At 47.7% G+C, this 23,448-nt stretch overlaps 1 protein-coding gene across 2 annotated transcripts in view; it reads right to left on the bottom strand.

Moving 5' to 3' along the window:
* Window positions 1-23,448, bottom strand: part of TRRAP (transformation/transcription domain associated protein) — a 737,638-nt gene that overhangs the window by 105,928 nt on the left and 608,262 nt on the right. For both annotated transcript variants that reach the window (XM_086940544.1, XM_086940545.1), the window contains 3 exons: window positions 16,792-16,987; window positions 16,299-16,564; window positions 5,990-6,090 (listed from right to left, as the gene is read on the bottom strand). In XM_086940544.1, coding sequence (XP_086796670.1) covers window positions 5,990-6,090; window positions 16,299-16,564; window positions 16,792-16,987 — 563 coding nt within the window. The remainder of the gene's footprint in view (window positions 1-5,989; window positions 6,091-16,298; window positions 16,565-16,791; window positions 16,988-23,448) is intronic.

Below are 23,448 nucleotides of genomic sequence, written 5' to 3'. Positions count from 1 at the left end.
ATGCGTAGTTGCTTGCTAGACCCGTTCGCGCGCCGTTTTTCGTCTTCGGGAGTGCGGTGCGCGCGTTCGGGGCGTTGCCTGCATGCTCGGGATGGCTAGCGCGCCAAGTTACCCAAGAGGTTTGTCCCGCCCGCTTGCGTTCCCTTATTTCCTGTTCCGGGTCACAAGTAACGTGTTCGGGTCCTTATGACGCTATCGCGCATCCAAATGACGTTATCGCGTTCGCACAGTCGCACGGAATTGTGCGGGAGGGTTTACAAACATGGTGGCACACGCGACCGGGAAAAAGTGAACGCAGAACCAAGGTAAGCCATTGCCGCGCACGCGATAATGTTATTCAGCGCGCGAGAACTACGCTACGCACCGGATCGCGGAGTAATCGACAGCTACGCGTTCTCCGCGGAACGCGGAGTTGCCGAAACTCCGCAAACTGAGCGTAGTTTTTCGCCCAGGGTTAGTCCAGAGACCTTGGACTGTATATTGAAGGAGGTGGGCTCGCCAACCTGTCAGTGATGCGTCCGCTGTTAATACTACTTGTGGAACCGGCTCTTGGAACAGTCGCCCCTTGGAAAGGTTTTTTGGGTTCTACCACTGCAGAGAGTTGTAAGTGTGACTGTCTATCAACACTAGGTCTTTTAGTTGTCCTTGAGCTTGGTTCCACTGCCGTGCTAGGCATTCCTGCAATGGACGCATTTGAAGTCGGGTATGAGGGACAATGAATATGCAGGAGGCCATTATGCCTATAAGCTGCATGAACACTTAAGCTGGCAGGGAGTGTTGTGTGTGAAATCTTTGAATGAGAGACTATGTTGGATATCCTGGCTGCATTTGGATATGCCTTCGCCACTGAGGTATCTATTGTTGCTCCCAGATATTGTTGTATGTGGGAGGGCTGCAGATGTGATTTTGGGTAATTTATGGAAAAACCCAGACTGTGCAGTAGCTGGATAGTTTGAGACGTATGGTTTGCACATTGTATGTATGAGTTGGCTTTTTTGAGCCAATCGTCCAGGTAGGGGAACACATGGATGTGTTGCCTTCTGAGGTGTGCTGCTACTACTGCTAGGCATTTTGTAATAACCCTTGGTGCTGTAGTTACCCCGAAGGGAAGAACTTTGAATTGATAGTGGCGACCCTCTATTATAAACCTGAGTTATTTCCTGTGAGCTGGATGTATAGGTATGTGAAAATATGCATCCTTGAGGTCTAATGTAGCGTGAAAGTCGCCTTGCTGGAGTAGCGGGAGTACTTGTTGTAGAGTGATCATATGGAAATGCTCTGAAAGTATATATTGGTTCAGAGGTCTGAGGTCCAATATTGGTCTGAGGGACCCGTCTTTTTTGGGAATAAGGAAGTATAGAGAGTATATTCCTGTGCCCTGGTGTTGAAAAGGGACTGGCTCTATGGCTACTTTTTCTAGCATGGATAGCACCTCTTGTTGTAACAGCGTGATGTGTTCTTTGGACATTGGACGGTGTTTGGGTGGTATGTTGGGTGGAGTAGAAGTGAGTTCAAGCAGTAACCATACTGGATAATTTGTCTCACCCACCTGTCTGTGGTAATGTTATTCCAGACTGGTAGGAATTGTGTAATTCTGCCTCCAACTGGTGTTAAGTGGTCTGGAGGGAGTGTGAACAAGTCATTGTTTGGTGGTGGTGGAGGCTCTGGTATTATTACCACCACGTCCTCTGCCTTTGTTATTATATCCTCTATAACCTCCTCTGTTGGAGCCTTTATTAAAGGTGCCTTGGGTATTAGTTTTAAATGATGAAGAGGTTTGTGATGTGTTGCCTCTGCCTGAGCCTTGAAAGGAGGAGCGGCGAAAGGAGCCCCTAGACTGTTGAAATTGAAGTGCACCCATGGACTTTGCGGTGTCAGTATCTTTTTGCATCTTTTCTAAGACGGTATCAACTTCTGGGCCAAACAAATTCAAATTAATGTGTTGATTAAGTATGGTAGAATGGAATATGGAATGGAATATGTTCTTATATAGGGCAGAATGTCACCCTACGGGTATCCTGACTGTAGTTAATTTTTAAAACCTGAGATGCGTAGCCAGGCATGCCGGCGTAGCAACACACTAGTGTTGACAGACCTAGCGGCTGTATCGGCTGCATCAAGGGCGCATTTTATAGATGCGTTAGTGATGAATTTCTCTTCTTGAATTAGGTCATTAGCCTTTGCCTTATAGGGTTCTGGTAGATGTTGCAGTAATCCCTCCAGTTCATCATAGTGTGCTCTGTCATAGCGTACTAGGAGAGCTTGTGTATTGGCAATCCTCCAGGTATTTGCTGCCTGAGAGGCCACTCTCTTTCCTGAGGCTTCTAAGATCTTTGACTCCTTGTCAGGAGTGGGGCATCACCTGTTTGAGAGCTTGCTCTCTTTCTGGCATTAGAAACAACTAGAGAGTCTAGTGGTAACTGAGACTTGATATAAGAGGGGTCTGTAGGGGCTGGTTTATATTTCATTTCAATTCTTGGATTGAGGACACGTGCTCTGGCTGGGTCTTTAAAGATGTCTGGTGCATGCTTAAGTACTCCTTTTGGCATAGGGAGTGTACGTACACTCTTCTCTTATGTTGGGAAGGTATTAAATAGGAAATCCTCCTCTACAGGGTCAGTGTGCATGCTTACACCATGATACTGAGCTGCTCTGTCAACTAGCTGGTTAAAAGCAACCGTGTCGTCAGTAGGGGATGGTTTTGTGGGATATGTAGAGGGACCTGGTATGGGTTGTGTATCATATGGGTCATTAGGGTCATTCTGATCGTCCCATGTGTGATCTTGTTTTCCCGGATCATGAGGGTCTATAAAGTCCTGATGAGGTTCTTCACCCATGTCTTCTCCCTCATCATAATGTGGAGGTGTAGGTGAATATGGAACGTAAGGCATGTCAGGAATGAAAGGAGGAGGTGTAAAAGGTCTAGAAGGGGATGTCCCAAAGTCCTTTATTTAGGAGAAACAGGAGAAGGAGCCTCAGTGTCCAGTCTTCTCTTGTTCTTATTGCAAACTGTTATATGTCCTGTATCAGGTTTTATAAACAGTCTATTTTGGTCTGGGCTGCTCACTGGATCAGGATGAAAGAGTTCTTCTTCCATTGTCCGTGGCTTCAGCGCCGATGTTTTTGGATTGGTCACTTGCTTGCTTGTTTTTCTTTTTGTCTTCAGCTTTTTTCGGCTCAGCGTCTTTTGTCGGCTCAACAGCTGTTTTCGGCTCAACGGCCTCGTTCGACTTGACGACCTTCTTATGTTCAACAGTCTTTTTTGGGTCAACAGCCTTTTTCGTCTCGATGTGTTTTTTCGGGTCGACAGCTTTTTCCGATTCGACTGCCTTTTTCGATTCGACTTCCTTTTTTGGCTCGGAGGCAGTGTTCGGATCGACGACTTTGTTTGGGTCGATTCCTTATTTCGGGCCGATGGCCTTTTTTGGGTCGACGCCCTTTTTCGGGTCGATAGTTTTCTTTGGATCGACACCCTTTTTCTGGTCGACAGTCTTTTTCGGATCGACAACCTTTTTTGGTTGGTAGGTGTTTTACGGGTCGACGACTTTTTTAGTGTCGGGCCCGTTTTCGGCTGTGCGGCCGTCTTTGAGTCTACACTCTTTTTGGGAAGAGTCTTGCTCGGACCCGGGGTACCGGAAGGCTTGGTAATGGTCTTCGGAGCCGAGCCGGAAGGCGGGGCTTCTGAAGCGGTGTTTCGGTCGCGGCTAAGGCCTCTTGGCAATGCTTTGACCGGAGCCTTCTCTGGAGGTGGAGGCAGGGTAGGGGCTTTAGTACTCACGGTTTACTCCGGTGGGATGTCGTCATCGGAGTCAGACTGGTCTTCTACTGTGACAAGCTCTAGGTCGGAGTCCGCTGCCTCTGGAAGTTCATGTTCGTCGTCGAAAATGTTTTCCGGTTCAGATGCCTGTCGCTGCATCTCTTGCCGAGCAACTCTTCGGTTCTGGATAGTTTTCTTCGACCGGAACTGAGCACAAGCTGGACAGTCTTCCTCGTGCTCCTGAGACAGGCACTTGTTGCATACTGTATGCTTATCGCTATGTGGAAACTTGGATCGACATTGTGGCATCTTTTGAACGGGGTCCTTTCCATCGGCGGGAGGCCCACGTGGCGTCGAAAAGGCCCAACAGCCTGCGTCGACTATCAGAGATGGATGGAAAGAATTGTCGAGTCGAGGGATACCGAGCGGAAACAATACAGCCGAAATTATGAGGTTTTTGGCATTAGAAATTAGGAAAACTTCGGATTGAAGTTGGAGTTGTCGAAGTGCATCCGAACCCAATGGCGGAGAAAAACAATCTGTAGATGGAGAAGATGCCCATGCGCACTGTAGTCCAGGGGAGGAGTCCCCTATCTTGTGATACTTTGAAGACTCTTCCAAGACAACAAGGTGCAAACATCCGGAACCAACACTAGGCGGCGATCTATGCTAAGATATGAATTCAGCAGCCCACATGCCTCGAACCTCTCTTTATATGGAGAGAGAAACCAGTTTTTCTATTCTGAATATGCTAACGAAAGCCTTAGTTTATCTTCCTCTCTCAGCTAAAAAATAACAATAGTTCAGGCGCTGATCACTTCCTAACGAAATATGCCAATGCCTTGTTCTTGGGTATCCCCAACTATCTTTCCAGGAAACTTCAACTGATTCAATAGTCTGCACCCCATCTGGTTCTCAGTATTCGACCATGTACCAGTTTGCACTTACATGAGCTACACTGGCTCCCCATTCAAAAGCATGCCATTTTAATCTACTATGTATTACAAATCATGCCGATGCCAACTCTGGCCCTATGTATCTCAGGAAAGTTTTTACCTCCAATCAACTGGTCCCCTGCCTTCTAACCTTATCTGCCAAGTTTGGGGTTGTTCGCCTAATTCACAACCAATGTATCATCAGTAGCCTTCGTTTTCCTTTTAGACAGCTAACCTCTGGAATCCCTACATACTGGTTCAGGAAAATACTCACTTATCTTGAGTAGAGGAACAAACTTAAAACATGTTTTTTCAGTCCAATTAGGCACAGTAGCATATGCTATCCTTCACAGCCAGGAGGCCCTTATGGGTACTTGATGTACTCTACACATTCCAATAACAAACCCCATGCAGTAGAGGAAGCAGTATGGCAAGGCTTCTGCCATACACAGTAGATAGTGTGGGAACCAGCATGAGTTTACCTCACATACGCCATAGTGCAAGTTTCTCTCCCTCTGACATTTATATGTACATAAACAAAGATTAGGAAAACAGACATGTGCCATGTGCTTTCCCCCTCAGACAGAGACTATACTTCATGATGTTGCTGTTTATGGAGCTTCAATGGGAACTCAAAAGTTTTAATATTAAAATAACAATGGTTACAGAACCTAAAAAACAAAGTGGCAAAATATCAGTAACCAGTCAAAAAAAGTATTTAAAAAAAATATAGACCATTTGAGAAGCACACTTTCAGTTATCTTGACTATGTGAGCCTGGTATTTTGTGGGCTATCAAGGCTGCAGACCGAGAATGGAAAGGTCCAGTGGGCCTTCGACTGGGAGTCTGTGCCTTTTTTTTGCAAGGGGGTCGTGTGCACTTGCAGCTCTCTGTGAGGTGTTTTGACATTGCAGTAGAAGATGCAAACAGACAGTATGCATACCTGGAAATATCTGGGTGCTTCCCACAATACAAGGCCAAATGACCCATTGAGGACCTTATTTCACAATTCATGGCTAGTCAAGGTTTCCTTTATCTAGTGTGCTAACCGCAGGAGACAGAAACAAAGGAGACTAACTGATGTATGAGTTCTTTTGGTGATTTTAACTGAGCAGCATACACATGGGTATGTGAGACTGGACCTTGTAGGATGGAAGCCATATTAATCATTAACTGTCTGATCATAGATGGTCAGCCACAAAAAAGGGGACGCTGTTTTACCTTCATATCTGGATCATACAATTTAATACTACGAAAAACACAGACTTTCTGGCATAAAACCATATTGTATACGTACTTGTTAATCTGAGCCAAGAACATTCCCTTCAGAGCATAGAATTCGGCTGTCATCTCCTTTGTGAAATACTTCAAGTTGGTTGATTCAATCACTTCTAGACCCTGTTGAAAAATATAATTCATACAAACATATAATTATAAACTATGTTCTAGTCTGTTGAAATGATGATACAATAAGAAAAATCTTCTTGACAAAGAATACCATCTGATTCGCTGCTGGGGAGACAGTTTATGGCCTGTTGCAGGTTAATTTCAACACTGTCAAATTACTATCAATTATCCACATGTTGTACTTTCTGTGTTCAAGAAGAACAGGTTATTTGCTTTGGATAAGGCTGTTATTTTTAAAGACACTCAATCTTTCCACTGATTCCTCTATTAAAGGTACCTTGAAAGTATCGAGCAAATTCTCAAGTTCACCTGCTCAACTGTAGCGCCAGCAGCAGAAATGCAAGAATGTAACTTTTGACATACTTCTCACTATCCCTATAATGGTGCACATCAATGACATATTGCAGTCATAATTGATATGAACCTGGTTATCTCTGGTATAATGTTTCCTGGCTTTGACATATCATAGGTATTCTTGACAAGACTGTCACCATCCCTGGCACAAAGGTGAAGGAAGTCTTTGGCATACGATGCACATACCTGCTATATGATAATAAGTGTGCATGAAAGGCCGAATGTGGCCATGTGGAGCAGTAGTGCATGAGTAATTGATGAAATAGACAAGATGATGTACGTGGACCAAACAAGCATTAGCCAGAAAAAAACACATTACTGTGTATGTCCTACAAAAATGACAAGATTTCCTTTGATGGAATTAAGCATCTTTACCCACAGAGCATGGGCCTTTACCTTCGGTAATGCTTTTTCTGGTGGATACTCCATCTACACACAGCTTCCTCACCTTAAGAATATCCCCAGGTGCCAGACCGGATTTCTCAGCCATGCTCCCAAGCACAGGGAAGTGGTGCTATGTGGATCAACCGTGATTCTATTCCTCCCAGGAGTAAGAGCTGCATATAATCGCCATCCCAGAGTCCTGACATCAGTTTCCTAATCTTTGCCTTTCGCGGCCTTCAGACACAGAGCACTGTAAAGAATTGCAGGGGATGGTGTGCTAAAATCTGTCTTTAAACCTTCTAATGGTGTTCAGAAGTCACTTCTCAGAACAAGGCAGCGATAAATCTACAGTATGTTAGATTATCCACCAGAAAAAGTATCGAAGGTAAGTAGTTCTTCTGATGCAGACTACTAACTGCAGTTTGTACCCATTAAGAATAGATGCCACACCAGTACCTCCCACTGGTGGAGAGCCTGGGGAGTGGACTCATACCAGTAAGTCTTGCAAGACAGAGCAGGCAAAATGGTCATGTCATCAGACCTGGCTCTCAAGGCATCAGTGTTTCGTGAACATGTGCACAGACTCCCATGTCGCAGTCCAATTGGGATGTGCCTGCAGGCTTTTATTTGCCAGTGTATAGTAGATTTTAATGCAGAAGACTATCAATGTTTACAAGATCCTTTCCTACACCACCTTTATTTTCTTTGTGCCAGAAGACGGCACAAAGAGGAAGCCCGTCGTATAATGGTCACTTGCGCAGTAAGTGTAAAACCTCAGCCTCCTTTTAGGGTTGAGTCAATGGAATCTCTCCTCCTCCTTTAAAAGGATGAAGTGAGCGAAAAGCTTTGACAGGGAGATGGACTAACCAATATGGAAAGGCATCACAACTTTGAGCAGGGCGGTCACCAAGATCCTCAGTAAGTTGGGCAAAATTGTAATTTCCATGTGAAATCTCATGAAATGATTAGCAAAGTGCCATCCATGCTGAGATAGAAGGTGATAAAGTCTTTGAGAATAGAATTAGCACTGTGCCATCCACGCTGAGCTGTAAAATGACAAAAGCATTTTCCCACTCCAGGCACAATATTACAGCTTTGTATTGGTACAATACTGATGGAGCAGATTTCATCTGCAGTCAGGCATTGTTTTATTTTTTGTGCTTCAGACAGACTGCATTTAAATTGCCACGCACATTTTGGTGCAAGTTAAAAACATGGCACATGAAAAACATGAAAGTGAGGCCTATTCAGTCTGAAATGCTTTTGCTGAATTAACATGTGTTTTTTTTCAGTGTAGAGATAAGTGGCCTTTTTAGCTTTAAGATTAATAGAATGTGTTTCTCTCTTCCCAGATCATTCCTTGTAATCTAAATTCTGTCTTAAGAGACTTTGACTTGTTGCATATTTTGATAAATATTTTCAGTTAATAACACCTCTTTTTATAATGTGTGTGAATTAATAATGCACCAAACACTACACAGGGGGCTAAATGCCTTTTTGCATAAAAAGCTATCTAAAACACTAAAGCATGTTGCTGTGTATGTTGAATTAACTGTGTGCGCTATATAAACTGTGTGTGCTTTTAAATTTTACACTAAAGCATGAAAATGCTATGTTGCACATTGAACATTTATTTTGCATGTTGTCGTAAATAATAGAAAAGTTGCTTGAAACTAATAGCTTGGCTAGGTAAACATTTATAAGGGGTATTAGTATGGAGTTGGGAAACATAATGGGCTGATTTACATGAAATTAATATTCTATTTGTGTTTGTTTTATTTTTGGGCCTACCATTAAATGGCTGCCTGTGAATCCAGCAAGGCTATGGCTTGCATTGAAAGAGAAGAGAGCATGCGCAGACATCAGATTGACAAACTGCGGAAGGAGTCAAGGACATCTTGAACTGTACATTCTTGTGATTGTGCCAATGTACCAGTTTGATAAAGTATCCGTCATGCTGCGCTGTGACAGGAAGGAAGGGTAACTATAGAAACATTTTCCCTAGCAATTGTTGCAAACTTATAAAATGTATTTATTATGTATGCTTCTTTTGTTAAAACTGATATGGTCAGGTTTTTAGAATGAGTCAGGGTGGTGAGAACTCATGCTATTGTGGCTGACCTATCACGTACAGGTTTGTGTGGACTGCCAAGATTTAGAGTATAAATAAAAGCCTCTCTGGAGGGGCTTTGGCTTCTAGGCTCATTAGGGGGGTGTGTGAGCTCTTGAGAGAAGGAACAGATTAGACCAGACATTCTATGGGTTAGGTACGAGATCGTCACAGGATTCAGCCTTGGGCGTCCGAGGAGAGTCAGGTGGGGGGGTTCCTTGGTGATTTTTTTCCCCAAGTCTTGGCACGTCATATTTTGGCACTGCAGGCCACATTCCTTTGAGGTCTGGTGAAGGAGGGGCTGTCTCACTCTCTGCTTGCTCTTAAGACACAGACAGGTGCAGAAGAACAGCAACAGATAGAGAGGCTTTTTAGATTTAGATGCAAACTTTAAGTTTATGCTTTGACTAATTAATTATGTCTGAAAAGATTTATTTGACTTATGCATTTATTTCTCTTAATGGGAGATTTTTTGCCAACTATTAATTATTGATTAGCTTTGCAAGACTATTTTTCTTCGAAACTCTTTAAGAGTTTTGACTGAAATTTTGCGCCACATTTTCTTTCCTATATGTAATGCTTATATGCAGACTGTAATGTGTTCTGTATTAATGCTATTTTTCCTGTTTTCCAAATTCTGTAACCTGATTGATATGTTACTAATGAATAAAGGGTCAGAGAAAAATTAACTTTTGACTAGAAAATAAACCCCTTTAAATACTCAACAACTCTCTTTATTGGCTTAAAATAATAATTGCATTTTTGACTGTTCATCTTTATTTAAAGTCTCCTGAAGGTAATACATGGTGTGAAGGGCCCAACAACTTTTTCAGTGGTAAATTAGAGATAGCATGAGGGTTTTGCATAGAGAAATTACCAGAAGAAATTACCGCTCCATCACTACCATCCAAGTCAACCTGGAATAAATAAAAGAAACCCCTGACACGTGTTTCACTTTTATAGCTCTTCAGAGAGGTTTAGCTTTGTCCTGATACAAGGGAGCACCAGTATAAGTCAAAACAATACCATTTCAGGCTTAGAGTGTTGAATAAATTATGCAAAAAGTAACAGAAAACTCTGGGTAGTTCCCAAATCTAGGCAGAGAACAGCTCCTGTTTTGAACACCCTACAACCCTAGCGAGACACAATCTGCTCACCTCAAAAGTCTGTTTTTGTAGCCGAGTGTCACTAGTGTTGTAGGGTGCTCTACAGGAGCTTCTCTCCACCTAAACCTGAGAACTACCCAAAGGTTTCTGCTCCTTTTTTGCATAATTTATGAGGCATTCTACACCTGAAAGGGTATATGTGTGTGTATATACACACACACACACACACACACACACACACACACACACACACACACACACACACACACATATATATGTTCACAGATAAATATACACACATACAAACACATATGCATATAAATATGAATACATATGCACAAGTTACTTACCTTCGGTAACGATATATCTGTAAGAAACAGTAGTTAGTGTTAGATTCCTTACCTTACAATATCCCCAGGCGTCAGACTGGATCCGGAATGTTTTGCGTAGCAGTACCCCTAAGCGTCGGTAGGCGTCGTCTGCGGCTCCGCGTCAGTTGTAGGCGTCGTTGGCGCCGGGATGACGTCAGAGTACTTAGACGCTGCCCTCGCGCGCTGCCGTCAGTTATTATACACAGCTTTTCCGCGCCAGGTACGCAGAGCCATGATAAAAACCGAAACTGGAGCCATGAAACTAGGGCCCTCAAAGGGAGAACCTTAACCCTAGATATCGGTTCGCAGAACGGGGAGGATGGGTGGGGCGGTAAGGAATCGAACAATAACTACTGTTTCTTACAGATATATTGTTACCGAAGGTAAGTAACTTGCGCATCTGAAAGAAACAGGTTAGTGTTAGATTTCTTACCTTAGAATAGATACCCCAGCAATACCAACCCCGGAGGTGGGTCTGCGAACCAATGATCACACCAGAAAGTCCTGGAGAACAGAACAGCTGAAAAAGCCATCTCTCCGGACTTGGCTGTCCAGGCAGTAGTGTCTAGCAGACGTGTGCAGCGAGGCCCACGTAGCTGCCTGACCGATGTCCTGCAAGGGGACTCCCCGACCCAGGGCAGTAGTAGCCGCCGTGGCCCGAGTGGAATGGGCCCTCAGCCCAACAGGAGGTTCCTTTTTAGCGAAAGAGTTGCATACCTTGATGCACAACATCACCCACCGAGAGATGGTCCGTTTGTGCACCGCCCGTCCCTTCTTAGCGCCCACGTAACCAACAAAGAGATGGTCGTCCACCCGGAACAGGCGTGTGCGGTCCTGATAGAATGAGAGCGCACGTTTTGGGTCCAGATGGAGGAGCCTATTCTCCTCTTTCGAGGGATGCGGAGGCTGAAAGAAGGTGGGCAAGGTGATGGACTGCCCGATGTGGAAGGCTGTTACTACCTTGGGCAGGAAAGAGGGACGCGTTCTCAAGACAACTTTGCCTGGATGGACAGAAAGGAAAGGAGGTTTGGAAGAAAGCCTGGAGCTCACTCACTCTCCTGGCAGAGGAGATGGCAACCAGGAAGGCAGTCTTAAGAGTGAGAGGACGAAGAGGGCAATTGTAAAGTGGCTCGAAAAGAGCGCACATCAAATAAGTAAGAACAAGGTTCAAGTCCCACTGAGGCATCACGAAAGGAACAGGAGGAAACATGTGAGTGATGCCCTTCAAGAATCTATTGACAACAGGGGACTTGAAAATAGAAGGCTGATCAGGTAGCCTTAAAAAGGCTGAAATGGCAGAGAGGTAGCCCTTGATAGTGCCCAGAGCAGGGCCCTGCTGGGCAAGTGAAAGAAGAAAGAGGATAACCTCTGAAAGGGGGGCAGAAAGGGGATCCACAGCCTTTGCTGTGTACCATGCCACAAATGTGTTCCACCTGCAGGTGTATACCGATTTTGTGGAGGTAAGCCTGGCTGCCAGAATCACATCACAGACCTCAGGAGGCAAGTCAAATGGCCTCAACTGTCGCCGCTCAATCTCCACGCATGGAGGTGGAGACTGGACAGGTTCGGGTGGAGGACCGTCCCCTGCTGCAGCGACAGAAGGTCCTCCTGAAGAGGCAGACGAATCGTGGGATAGACTAACATGCTGAGTAGCTCGGGATACCAGTATCTTCGTGCCCAGTCCGGAGCCACAAGGATGACTTGGGCCCGGTCGCACCTGATCTTCAGCACTCTGGGCAGAATTGGTAAAGGCGGAAAGGCGTACAATAGACTGCAGCTCCAATCGGGACGAAAAGCGTCTCTGAGCGAGTGCCGCCTTGGAAATTCCAATGCGCAAAACTGATGACATTGTGCGTTCTCTTCGGTGGCGAATACATCTAACCAAGGCTCTCCCCATCTCTGAAAGAGGCCTTGCGTCACGTCCGAGTTCAGACACTATTCGTGATCCATCATGCACCGGCGGCTGAGTTCGTCCGCCCTGGCGTTCAGGGAACCTGAAAGGTGTTGAACCACCAAGGTGATGCCCTGGTGTTCCAGCCATTGCCAGAGGCGCAGAGCCTCCTGGCACAGGGTCCACGATCCCACCCGCCCTGTTTGTTGCAGTACCACATGGCGGTGGTGTTGTTCGTGAACACCTGCACTACACTTCCCCGGACAGAGGGAAGAAATGCCTCCAGTGCAAGCAGGATCGCCCGCAGCTCCAGAACGTTGATATGGAGCCTGGGACTCCGCCGGAGACCAGAGGCCTCTGATCTCCGCCTCTCCCATGTGTCCCCCCCCAGCCCATGAGGGAAGCATCCGTCACCACTACGTGCTCCGGTTGGGGTAGGGAGAGGGATCTGCCGTTAACCCAATCGCGGTCTGTGAGCCACCACTGCAACTGTCTCGTAGTGCTCTCCGAGATCAGGACGTGGTCGGACAGGTTGCCCTGATGCTGGGCCCACTGAAACTTCAGGTTCCACTGCAGAGCCCGCATCAGTCACCTGGCGTGATGCACCAGAAGGATGCAGGAGGCCATCAGCCCCAGAAGCCGCAGCGTCAACCTGACCGAGACTCGGGATAAAAGCCGAAAGATCGGAATCAGAGCCTGAATATCCTGAACCCGCTGTTTGGGAGGATAAACCCGAAACTGCGCCGAGTCCAGAACCGCTCCGATGAAGAGGAGCTTCTGAGAGGGACACAGGTGTGACTTCTGCATATTGATGGAGAACCCCAGCAGGTGCAGGAGGTCGGCCGTAGTTTGGAGGTGGCTGACGACTGTCTGGGGCGAGCCCGCCTTCAACAACCAGTCGTCGAGGTAGGGGAAGGCTGACACCCCTAATGTGCGCAGATGGGCTGGGACCACTGCCATCACTTTCGTGAACACCCGAGGGGCACTGGTAAGGCCGAAGAGGAGCACGGTAAACTGGAAGTGCTCACGGCCTACTGTGAACCGCAGGTAACGCCGGTGGGCCTGCAGGACGGGGATGTGAACATATGCGTCCTGCAGGTCCAACGCTACCATCCAGTCTTCTGGGTCTAGGGCAGCTAAGACCTGAGCCAACGTCAGCATTTTGACCTTCTCCTTCCGGAGGAAGCCGTTGACGTTCCGCAGGTCTAAGATAGGGCGTAGGCCCCCTTTGCCCTTCTTGGGAACCAGGAATTAGTGGGAGTAACAACCACACCCTACTTCTGGCCCAGGAACGCGCTCGATGGCCCCCTTGGCCAAGAGGGCCATAACTTCCTCTTGCAGAAGTTGCAAGTGATCCCCCGATACGTGGTGGTACTGCAGTGGCATGGCTGGAGGGGTCGCCTCGAAGGGGGGGGGGGGGGGGGGGGGGGGAGTAGCCCCTTCGGTCGATTTGCAGCACTCACCTGTCCGATGTGATGGAGCTCCAGTGGAGGAGGTGATGGTGAACCCTGCCCCCCACTGGCATCGAATGGACCTGAAAGCTCGGACAAGGAAAGCTTTGAGGCGGATTCTGCGGGGTGGATCTGGACTGGCGTCGCAGCTGTCCCCTGGCACCTCCACAGTGGTTACACGTCCTCCGACGCGCTGGATGTTAGTCTGCGACCCGTGGCTGACAGGACGTGGGGGGCGCCCCTTCCTTGGCCACGAAAGGCAGAAGGTTGCTGGAGCTGGCCCGACAGGCCCAAGGACTTGGCCGTAGCCCGTGAGTCCTTGAAACGCTCAAGCGCACTGTCTGCCGTGTCGAAAAAACAGGCGACGCGATCAAACGGCATGTGGGAAATCTGGACATCAGCCGAAAAGTTGGCAGACCTGAGCCAGGCGTGGCGACGAACCGTGGTGGAAATTGCACTGCCCATCGAGTCCGTGGTATCCAGCCCACATCGGATAGAATACCGTGCTGCATCCCTCCCTTCGGCAAGAGCTTGAGCGAGTTTTACCCGGGCCTCCTCCCGGCAAGCTGGTAGCACGTCCGCGACCGTGTCCCACAGAGAGTGGGTGTAACGGCCCAAAAGGCAAGTGGTGTTGACCGACCGCAACCCCAAACTAAGTGAGGAGAACAGCTTCTTACCAAACTGCTCATACCTTTTGGATTCCCGATCAGGTGGTGCAGTCGGGAATGCGGTCTGGGAGTTAGAGGCCTGGATAACCAGGCTCTCGGGGGTGGGGTGGGTTGACAGGAAGTTAGGGTCGCCCGGGGCCGGGCGGTAGCGCCTGGCCACGTTCCGATCTACAGGGGGACCTGGACCAAGTGCCCAACAGAACGTCAGTAAGGGCCTCATTAAAAGTCAGTAGAGGCTCCGAAGAGCATGCCTGCGGTTTAAGGACCTCGGTGAGGAGGTTAGTCCTCACGGCGCGACAGGGAGCTCAAGACCCAAGGCATGGCCGCCCTCGTCAGCACCACACTGTAAGCAGCCCCCTCCTCCGTAGCCACGGTAGGAAGGGAGACAAAGCCAGTGTCTGGCGAAGTGTCCAACCACTGGATCCACTGCCCAGTCTTAAAACGACTGGCACTCTCTTGCCAGAGGGTCCTCAGACCCCTCCCAGTCACCCTCGCCTCCCATCTCCTGATAGTCAGGTTCAAAGGATGGGACTGGATCATAGAAGAATTGCTCTTCTCTCGGCTTCAAGTGCGGCGTCAATAGATGCCGGATCCAGACAGAGGAAGGGGCCAGGGACGACGTCGTTCTGGGACAGCGTCGGGGGCGACACCCTGGGGGTCGGCGCTGGCGGAGGGGTCGTAAGGTCGACCAGCGGCGACCCGGATCCGGTGAGGCCCTGTGGCGTAGGGACCGGAGTCGTCAACGGCGATGGGCCCGAAGCTCCAGACGGTGCCGAGGTCGAAGCACTCTACCTGCTTGGGCTCCCAGTCGGGGCCGCGGGGCCCGTAGGCGCCACAGCGGGACCCGATGGAGGAGAGAGCGACCTCATGGTCATGAGGAAGGCATCGATCTCCTCCGGCGTCGCGTTCAGCCCAGGGACCGGCGGGTATGGAGCTGGGAGCTGTGCCTGCGGCTCTGGTGGAGCCGCGTGGGCGGTGTCACCCGAACCCCCGGCCGCGTCGTGCAGGCTCCGGGGGGGATGGGGGAGACGGAAGAGCGATGTCGTCTCTTCGACTTCTTGTGCCTCTCACCTGAGGACTTGGTGTCAACTCATCGAGCTTCGATGACTGTGGCCCCGCGACCGGTTCTTCGACCTGGACCGCGAACGGCGCGGGCCGACTACCGGAGCTCGAGGCGCTTACGGGACCGTTTTCGCCTAGCCTTCGACGTCAAGGCCCGGCAGTCGGGGCACGACTTGTCGTCCCGGTCGGCCCCAAGGCAATACAGGCACCGGCCGTGGGGGTCGGTAACCTACATCAGTCGGTTGCAATCGGCACAGGGCTTGAACTCTGGCATCCCTACCGGCACTGATAGTCTTTACGACTCGAAACAGGATAAAAAAAGATCGAAAAAGTTAGTCAAAAAGTGACTAAGGAGTACTGCTTTTTCCGGATCTGCGCTTCCTGGCGCGGAAAAAAGAAGAACTGACTTCAGCGCACGAGGGCGGCATCTAAGTACTCCGACGAAGTCCTCCTGGAGCCAATGACACCGATGACGGAAGCGGAGCCGCAGACGACGCCTACCAAAGCGCCAGGGTACTGCTACTCAAAATTTTCCGTATCCAGTCTCACGCCTGGGGATATTCTAAGGTAAGGAATCTAACACAAACCTGTTTCTTTCAGATACACCTCTATATGCATACACACACATACACTAACACATACAACTATCTCGTGCCCTAAGGGAAATATAACTCACGTCCTCGCCATGCACTGCTAATTACCTCCCATATTACAACACTTATGTCATCATCACCAATATCATCACAGCAAAATTTGCAGGAACTGGAAGAGCAGTAAGCAACAATTTACAATCAAAGGGTACCTGCATGCACTCATTTTTGCCCATGACTCCTGCCAGCTGAAGGTAGCACTTCACTTGCTGGCGAATCTTCTGGAAACAGTCCACAATGGGCACAGTAGGAATGGTGTGGATCCGGCTCAGAATATCCAGAGCGACATTCACCAGCCCCTGCTTCCGGGCTATCTTCCCGTACTGGATGATTGCTGAGGCCGAAGCATGAACGCCCAGCATGGCATTGTTAGAGCTGGGATCATGTTGAGTGCTAGTCTCATAGGCATTTACAATGGCTTAAAAACAAAAGATGCAAGAAGACAAATAATTAGATATTCTATACTCTTTCATTCAATGCACAAACACATCAATCATAACATTACCCATAGTTCTACATATATGATCTTGTTTTATGACTTGTGCTGCAAAAATTGCTTAAGAGCAAAAGAGATGATCATGCAGCAAACTTTATAAAGGTGGATTTGAAATCCACGTAATTGGCATTAGTAAGCTGGAAGCGCACCTTGGTAGTGATGTTGTCTCCACATAAAAATACTGCTCCAGTGAGATAAGTCATCAGACACAATGGGGAGTCGGTTCCTCCAGGTTTTCACGACGGTCTTCATGTCGTGGAGACTGTTGTTTCTGCCCAGGTTTGTCGGCTGCAGGCCGGCATTTATTTGAGCCGCTTCCTGAAGTTCAATGATCTGCTGGGCAGCCTGCATGATAGAAAAGAGGAAAAGAGTTTTAGCGTCATCGCACATATTTTCCTCATTTGTTTGATTGCACAAGACAATGTAAAATAATTTCAGTATCGAAGTTGAATCCGTGCGCACGGTTTAAGATTTGAACTTAGCAACCATCGTCGGAAATATACAATTCAGTAAATATTAAATAAAGCTTATTCACAATTCTATGTGCCTAGGCCATAACTGAATGCTATTTCTTTCTGTCATCATTTGCTGACTTGCCAACATTCTTTTTTTTCCTATAATCTCATTATTCACTGAAGTCAAAGAGAATTTTAGATCTAGAGGTTCAGAAGGTTTCCACCCTTACCAGGCTTGCTTCACCGCCTGCCCCCAAACAAGAGAAGACCCTCACCCAGGGCCTGAGGGGTGGGAATTGTGGGGATGTAGGCTGTTTTCAAGTGCTGCAAAGGTACTTAGCGTATGGCACAATTTGAATGCAGGGAGACAAAGTAAAAGTCCCTCTGAATTCACCAGGCAGCGGGGCTTCCCGCGTGTGAAGGACACAGATTCCTTTGAGTAGGAGCCAGTGACAACATGGATTGGGGATACTGACAGACGCAGACAGCGAGAAGCGTCCGCAACCTAACAAATAACATATCTGCTCTTTGTGAAAGAACGATGTGCTTCATTTCAGTAACATTGAAAAATGGATAAACTGTCTTTCTTCATGTGAAATATTCCCACGCAGTGGCACCTAGGTGGGGCAGGAAGGATGCCGCCATCCAGCTGTTCAGATGACACCGGATGGGATGATGCGACTCCATTGGGATGCCATGAAAACTGGTCTGCTTTAACTCCACACCTCTCCTAGGCCAAAATAAACCCCGAGTGAATGTGTTACCGGAAAGCAACATCCGAGGCAGAGAAGGAAAGGGTGATTGTGAGTTTGCTGGAGCATAGAGCATCCATTAGAAAAAAAAAACATAAGCAAAAGGAACATTATTTTCTGGATTCTACCTCGAGCAATGAGTCCAGCGTTGTACATTAGGACAACAGTCTCTAATTGTTTTCTATTTGCTTCACAGACTCACACACTGTGTAGCCTACTAGCTAGGGTGTCTTTCGCAGAGTAAGGAATCTACAGAATGACAAATACATTAGAAGAGCAAATTAGTTTTAAGAAACAGTCGCAAGGCCACAGAAATGGCTACCTATACACACAGCCTATGTTTGCTGCTTTGCCTCGAATGGAATGACCCCATAAAGGCTAAAACTACCCACATCACCTAATAGAAGCAATGGCCATTCCACTCAGCTGCACTCAGGGGTCATGTGTACTTTTGAGGTGCGTATGCTTTAGAAGCAGAAGCCGCCTCGGCCTTTGGTCTATTTGTCACCCAAAGAGCTGCTGCCTTAAACTGAAAATATTGCTGCTTTTAGGCATTTTGAAAAGCAGGGTATAAAGGACAGGCCCCTTGTGGCCCAACACGTGCTCAACAGCTAGTGGAAGGAGCTGCAGACAAAGCAAGTCTTAGCTCCTCAACACTCAAATATCAAAGGCATCACCCACCATACCGCTGAATAGCCTTTGTCTATCACATTGTTTTTCCAACTCTGCGTCACTTTATCAACACGCCCAAAGTAGCTTGTGTCACACACTAAAACAACAGCCCTAAAAAAGTAGTTATTAGAAAACCACTTGCATGTTCTAAGGCAAGGATGGTGTAGCCATGTCAGACATTTCCTAAATGGTTAGAGAGGAGTAACTAGGCCTGATTACCAGTCTGGCGGGCGGTGGCACAGCAGTGGAGGTCCACCCTAGGACTTCCAAAGACGATGCGGCTGTGGACCGTCGGCTTGCAGGGAACAGTCGTTCCCTGGCGATGGCGCAGGAGCGCCACAACGCAATATGCTGAGCGGGGACTGGTGCAGTCCCGCTCAGCTTATTATGAGTTCCTGGACCGCCAGCTTTTTCATGGCGGAGCCCCGCTTTCAAAAGGCTGGTGGTGCAGGAACAAAGGGTGCCCTACAGGGCCCCCATGGCCCCTCGCCATATGGATACATTCAGGGGGGCACAGCATGTGCCCCCCTGTCTATACCCCCACAAAGTTCCAGCATGGCATGGACGTCCACATCCACGCCTTACTGGAACTTTTTGCTGTTCCCATTGCGGTGTCGGTTTTCCAGGCACTGCCATGGAAATAGCTAAGAACCACTGACTGTATTACGAGTTGAGAATTTGCAACTTGTATTATGGTCAGCGTTTGTTGCTCCGGTTCCGTTGTGCCAAACTCTTAATCAGGCCCTAAGCTGAAAGGGTAAATGTCTTGAGTGAATACAGACTGAAGAACTAAAAAAATATTTTCCTACCAAACGTCCCAATTCTTAGAGTCCTTGTCCAGCATAACAAAAGAAAAGGTGTCGGATTTCGTTTTGTCTGGAGATTTGGAGCATCAGACACTGAGAGCGACCACTGATGCGGATGACTGCCTCTGCCATGCTACTTGTAAGGGGTCTTTCTGGGGGGAAAGTCACAGAAGAAACCATGTCTAGAAAGAGTGACATGAAAGGGAAATCCTAAAAAGTTGGCAGGTGCGACTCTGGCATGTTGATAGAAAACCCCAGGGATTATAGGAGATTTGCCATAGTCTGGAGGTGGTTGATAACTGCCTGGGGTGAGCTCACATTCAACAGCCAGTTGTCGAGGTAGGGGAAGAGAGGCACACCTAACCCTCAAAAGGTGTGCTGCTATTACCACCATCACTTTCATGAACACCCGTGGTGCACTGGTGGAACCAAAGTAAAGCCCCGCAAACTGAAAATGCGCCTGTCACAATAGAAACCGAAGGTAGCACTGATAGGCCCGCAGGAGAGGAATATGGAAATAGGAGTCCTGTAGATCCAACATCACCCAGTCTCCATGGATCAGGACAGATCAGACCTAGGCTAGGGTGGGGTGGGCATTTTGAACTTCTCCTTCCAGAGGACGGACCTGAATGGCACAGGTCCGAAAAAAGCCCCAGGTCTCCATCCTTGTCAGGACCCAGAAAGTAGCAGGAATAACCACGACCTGCTTCTGTCACCCTCTCGACGGCCCATTGGCTAAAAGATCTTGCAATTCCTGCTGCAAAGTGGAGAGATGGTCCTCTGTCAGTCACTGAGGTAATGGTGGAAGGTGTAGCGGGTAAGAGAGGAAGGGTAAGGCGTAGCTACTGCATACGATCTGTAGGGGCCTGGCGTCACCTCCAAGTGCAATTGTCACTCGTAACCCGCTAAGTGCCGGTGGATGTCCAATGTTATCACCTGCCAACCCAGGAAGACAGCGAATTCTGTCTCTAACCTGGAGGCTGTGCTCCTGAAAGGGCATGCTAAAGAGGTTGGGTAGGTGAGACTACAGGCAGAGGGGTAGACTGAGAGGCTTGACAGCGAAAATGCTTTTTTTTTTAGGGAAGCTGGATTATTCGTCTTTACCAAATCCGCTAAAGGAGCAGTGGAACTGCTGTGGTGTCGAGGTGGGGTGGACAGGCCTAGAGGGAACACATTAGAGCTCTCTGGAGCGGAATCAGCCTTGTCCCCAAATTGGCGAGTCCCATCGAAGGGCACATCCATCAGGGAGGACTTTTGCCTGAGAACCCGGACGACTTCCTCAATGCATGGCAGTGAATGGCAATGCTGGGGCCCATGGCATCGGTGGTGTCCAAGCCACAACAAATCGTGGAATTGGCTGCATCATGACCATCTAGAATCACCTGAGCAAGAAGAGTTTGGAGATCCTTGGGTAGACCACGGAGGACTTGTGCCACTAAGTTCTAAAGTGCATCGGAATAGGGTCCCAAAAAGTAGCTGATGGTAACTGATCAGTGCCAGAAAGGCAGAAGAAACACTGATTTCCCAAACATTTCCACCTGTTTAGTTTCCCTGTTTGGGGAGTGGTAGGGAAGGTATTCCGGTTAGTCCTGCTCATGGAGGCTTGCGCCACTAGACTTTCAAAAGAAGAGTGCTCTTTGGTTATTGGAGGTCGGAACACGGTTATCCCATCCAATAAGGTATCGCGGTCAGTGCCTCATTTAATGAGAAAAGGGCTCTGAAGTGGTTTCCTCAGGTTGGAGGACTTCGGTCAATACACTGGTATTAGCCTCCAAAGTCGATTGCATTACCATGGTACAGGAATCTGCTTCCTCTGTGGCCGGTCCATGCAGTGAGAGTCGGTCAGTTTCCTGGAAGGTATTGAGACCACTAGCCTCCTGCAAGTTATCGTACCAATTATCATCCTAACATGTTTGAGCAAACTCATTACCCGGGTCCTATTCGCTGTCTGAGTCCCTACTGAAAAAGGGGATGTGCTGTATGTGTTCTTCCTTGTGGAGGTTAATTCAAGCCAGGAAAGAGGAGCTTTGTGTGGTATTGGGCACAACTTTGGTCAAGGTCGGACAGGAATTGATTCGGAGGACAGAATTTTTGGGACCTCCTTATCTGGCATTGACGCATAAGTGTCCGACGTTGGTGTACTTCTTGGTTCCAGAAATGTGGTCAGGACTTTAGTCGGAGGTAAAACAGGCTTGGAAAGTCCAAGTGGCAAGGAGAGTGAACTCGCCAGTCATATTCCCAATGGAGGTCCTCTCGGCTTCTTGGGGCCTGAAGGCATGCCTGAAAAGAGTCGGTAGAGATTAGAAGAGCTGGAGCATAGCTGCGTAGAATTCTTCGATCTGATGCAGCGTGGCTGCTGGCCCGAGAAATTCGGGTTGTGCCAGAATAAGCTGTCGGAACGATGTCAAGAGTTGATGCGCTACCCCAACGTCTGTTCAGACAAATGCAAGTGGTACAAGGGGGCGGAATCCTGCTTCGATTTCTTTGTGCTTCTTATTTGACTTATCAGACAATTTGGACTGTGAAGAAGACTGGCCTCAAGAGTGGCTTCGTGATATTCAGAACTGGGAGCAGAATTGAACCTTTGACGCAGACTGTGACATGGGAGTGGTCACCGTGAGGATTTTATTTTGTGCATGGCGATGTACAGCTTCAACTTACAGTACCAGAGGGCTTTTGGATTTAACCACTCACAGTCGCTGCAGTTCTTGGAATCTTGGATCGACCCCAGACACAGGAGGCAGACCTGGTGGGGATCTGTCAAAGACATTTGTTTGTGAATGCCCCTAAACGGCTTAAAGCTTGTTGCTTTTTTGAGGAGGCAAATTTGCTTGCACACTGAAGAAATATTCTGAGGTATTTGCCTCTGAGAGAGACAAGGGGAGCTTCTGATCCATGTCTGGTGGCTCAGAAAGAAAGGAACTAATTTCAGCATGCAGGGGTGGTGCCCATATAGGCTCCACACGTTATTTCCGGAGCAGAACGGCATCATTGCGGAACTGCATGTCGGTACCTCAAGGAGCGCCAAGGTACTGCTGAAACGTCTAGCACCTGGGGAATATTCAAAAGGTGAGTAATCTTCTGTTACAAGTTTCTATCTGAAATCAAAATACATTTCAGCTGAGAAATTCCTAGCTCTAGGATCCAAATCAGGATCAACCTGTATTTCCCATTTTTGACCTTTATATTAATTCCTCATGCACAACAAAAGTATGAACAGAGATTGCTACGAAAGCAACCTGTTTGGGCAGCACAATAGGTTCTACAGTTGAGAGGTAAACAGCACTTAAGAAAAAGGGACAACGTTAGATGGAGCAGGGGCTAAAAGAGGCAATGCCACAGGTCGAGAACAGTTTGAAACCTAAATGACTTTGGCATCCAAAGAAGGAATACAACAGTCATGGGTAGATAACCTATTTAGACACCTTGACACATAGTAGCTGATACAGAAAACCGTTACCTCTTCAGATCAATTCCTCAAGGAACAATTTTTCACTTTGACTCTCCAATGTGGCAGCTCTCGATTTACTGCTGTAATGGAGAACATCAGCATTTCTTTTCCCTCAAGATCTCTTATGGCCTGCTCTCAACACTTTCCCTCATAAACTTCTGCTGCGATCCGCCACACCCTACTAAGAACAGACCGCACTGTGAGAGAGTGTGAGGCAAGTAAAGAGATCTAGATGCTGATGTGCACCATGATACTCTAATGCACGGCAAAGAATGATGTAATGATGTACTCAGCACTAGATACCATTATGCAATGTGGCCATGTACTTATTATCTAATATGGCCCTTCAGAAAAAAGATCACAGTAGTTCTGTATGGAAAATGGTATCTGTTCCAGATACGTAGTAAACATGACCTATACGTAAAAGATCTAGTAGTCGCCATTTCACTTTACTGTGTTAAAAGTGAGGTAAAAAGTCCTCCCTGATCGACGACTGACCCCACTACCAACAAGCACTTGAATCTTTGTATTTTTAGCTAATTCTTGCCTTGAAAGTTTACACCTAACCATTTAAAAATAAGTCCCTGTTCACCAGCTTAAGAGATAACTTTTTAAATAGGTTTGATCTCAGTTACTACTTTTTCTACAATCCAACACCCTGTGCCGTTTT

The sequence above is a fragment of the Lissotriton vulgaris genome, chromosome 10, assembly GCF_964263255.1.
Source record: "Lissotriton vulgaris chromosome 10, aLisVul1.2, whole genome shotgun sequence".
Classification (NCBI taxonomy): Eukaryota; Metazoa; Chordata; class Amphibia; order Caudata; family Salamandridae; genus Lissotriton; species Lissotriton vulgaris.
This window is presented reverse-complemented; position numbering and strand designations above follow the sequence as displayed.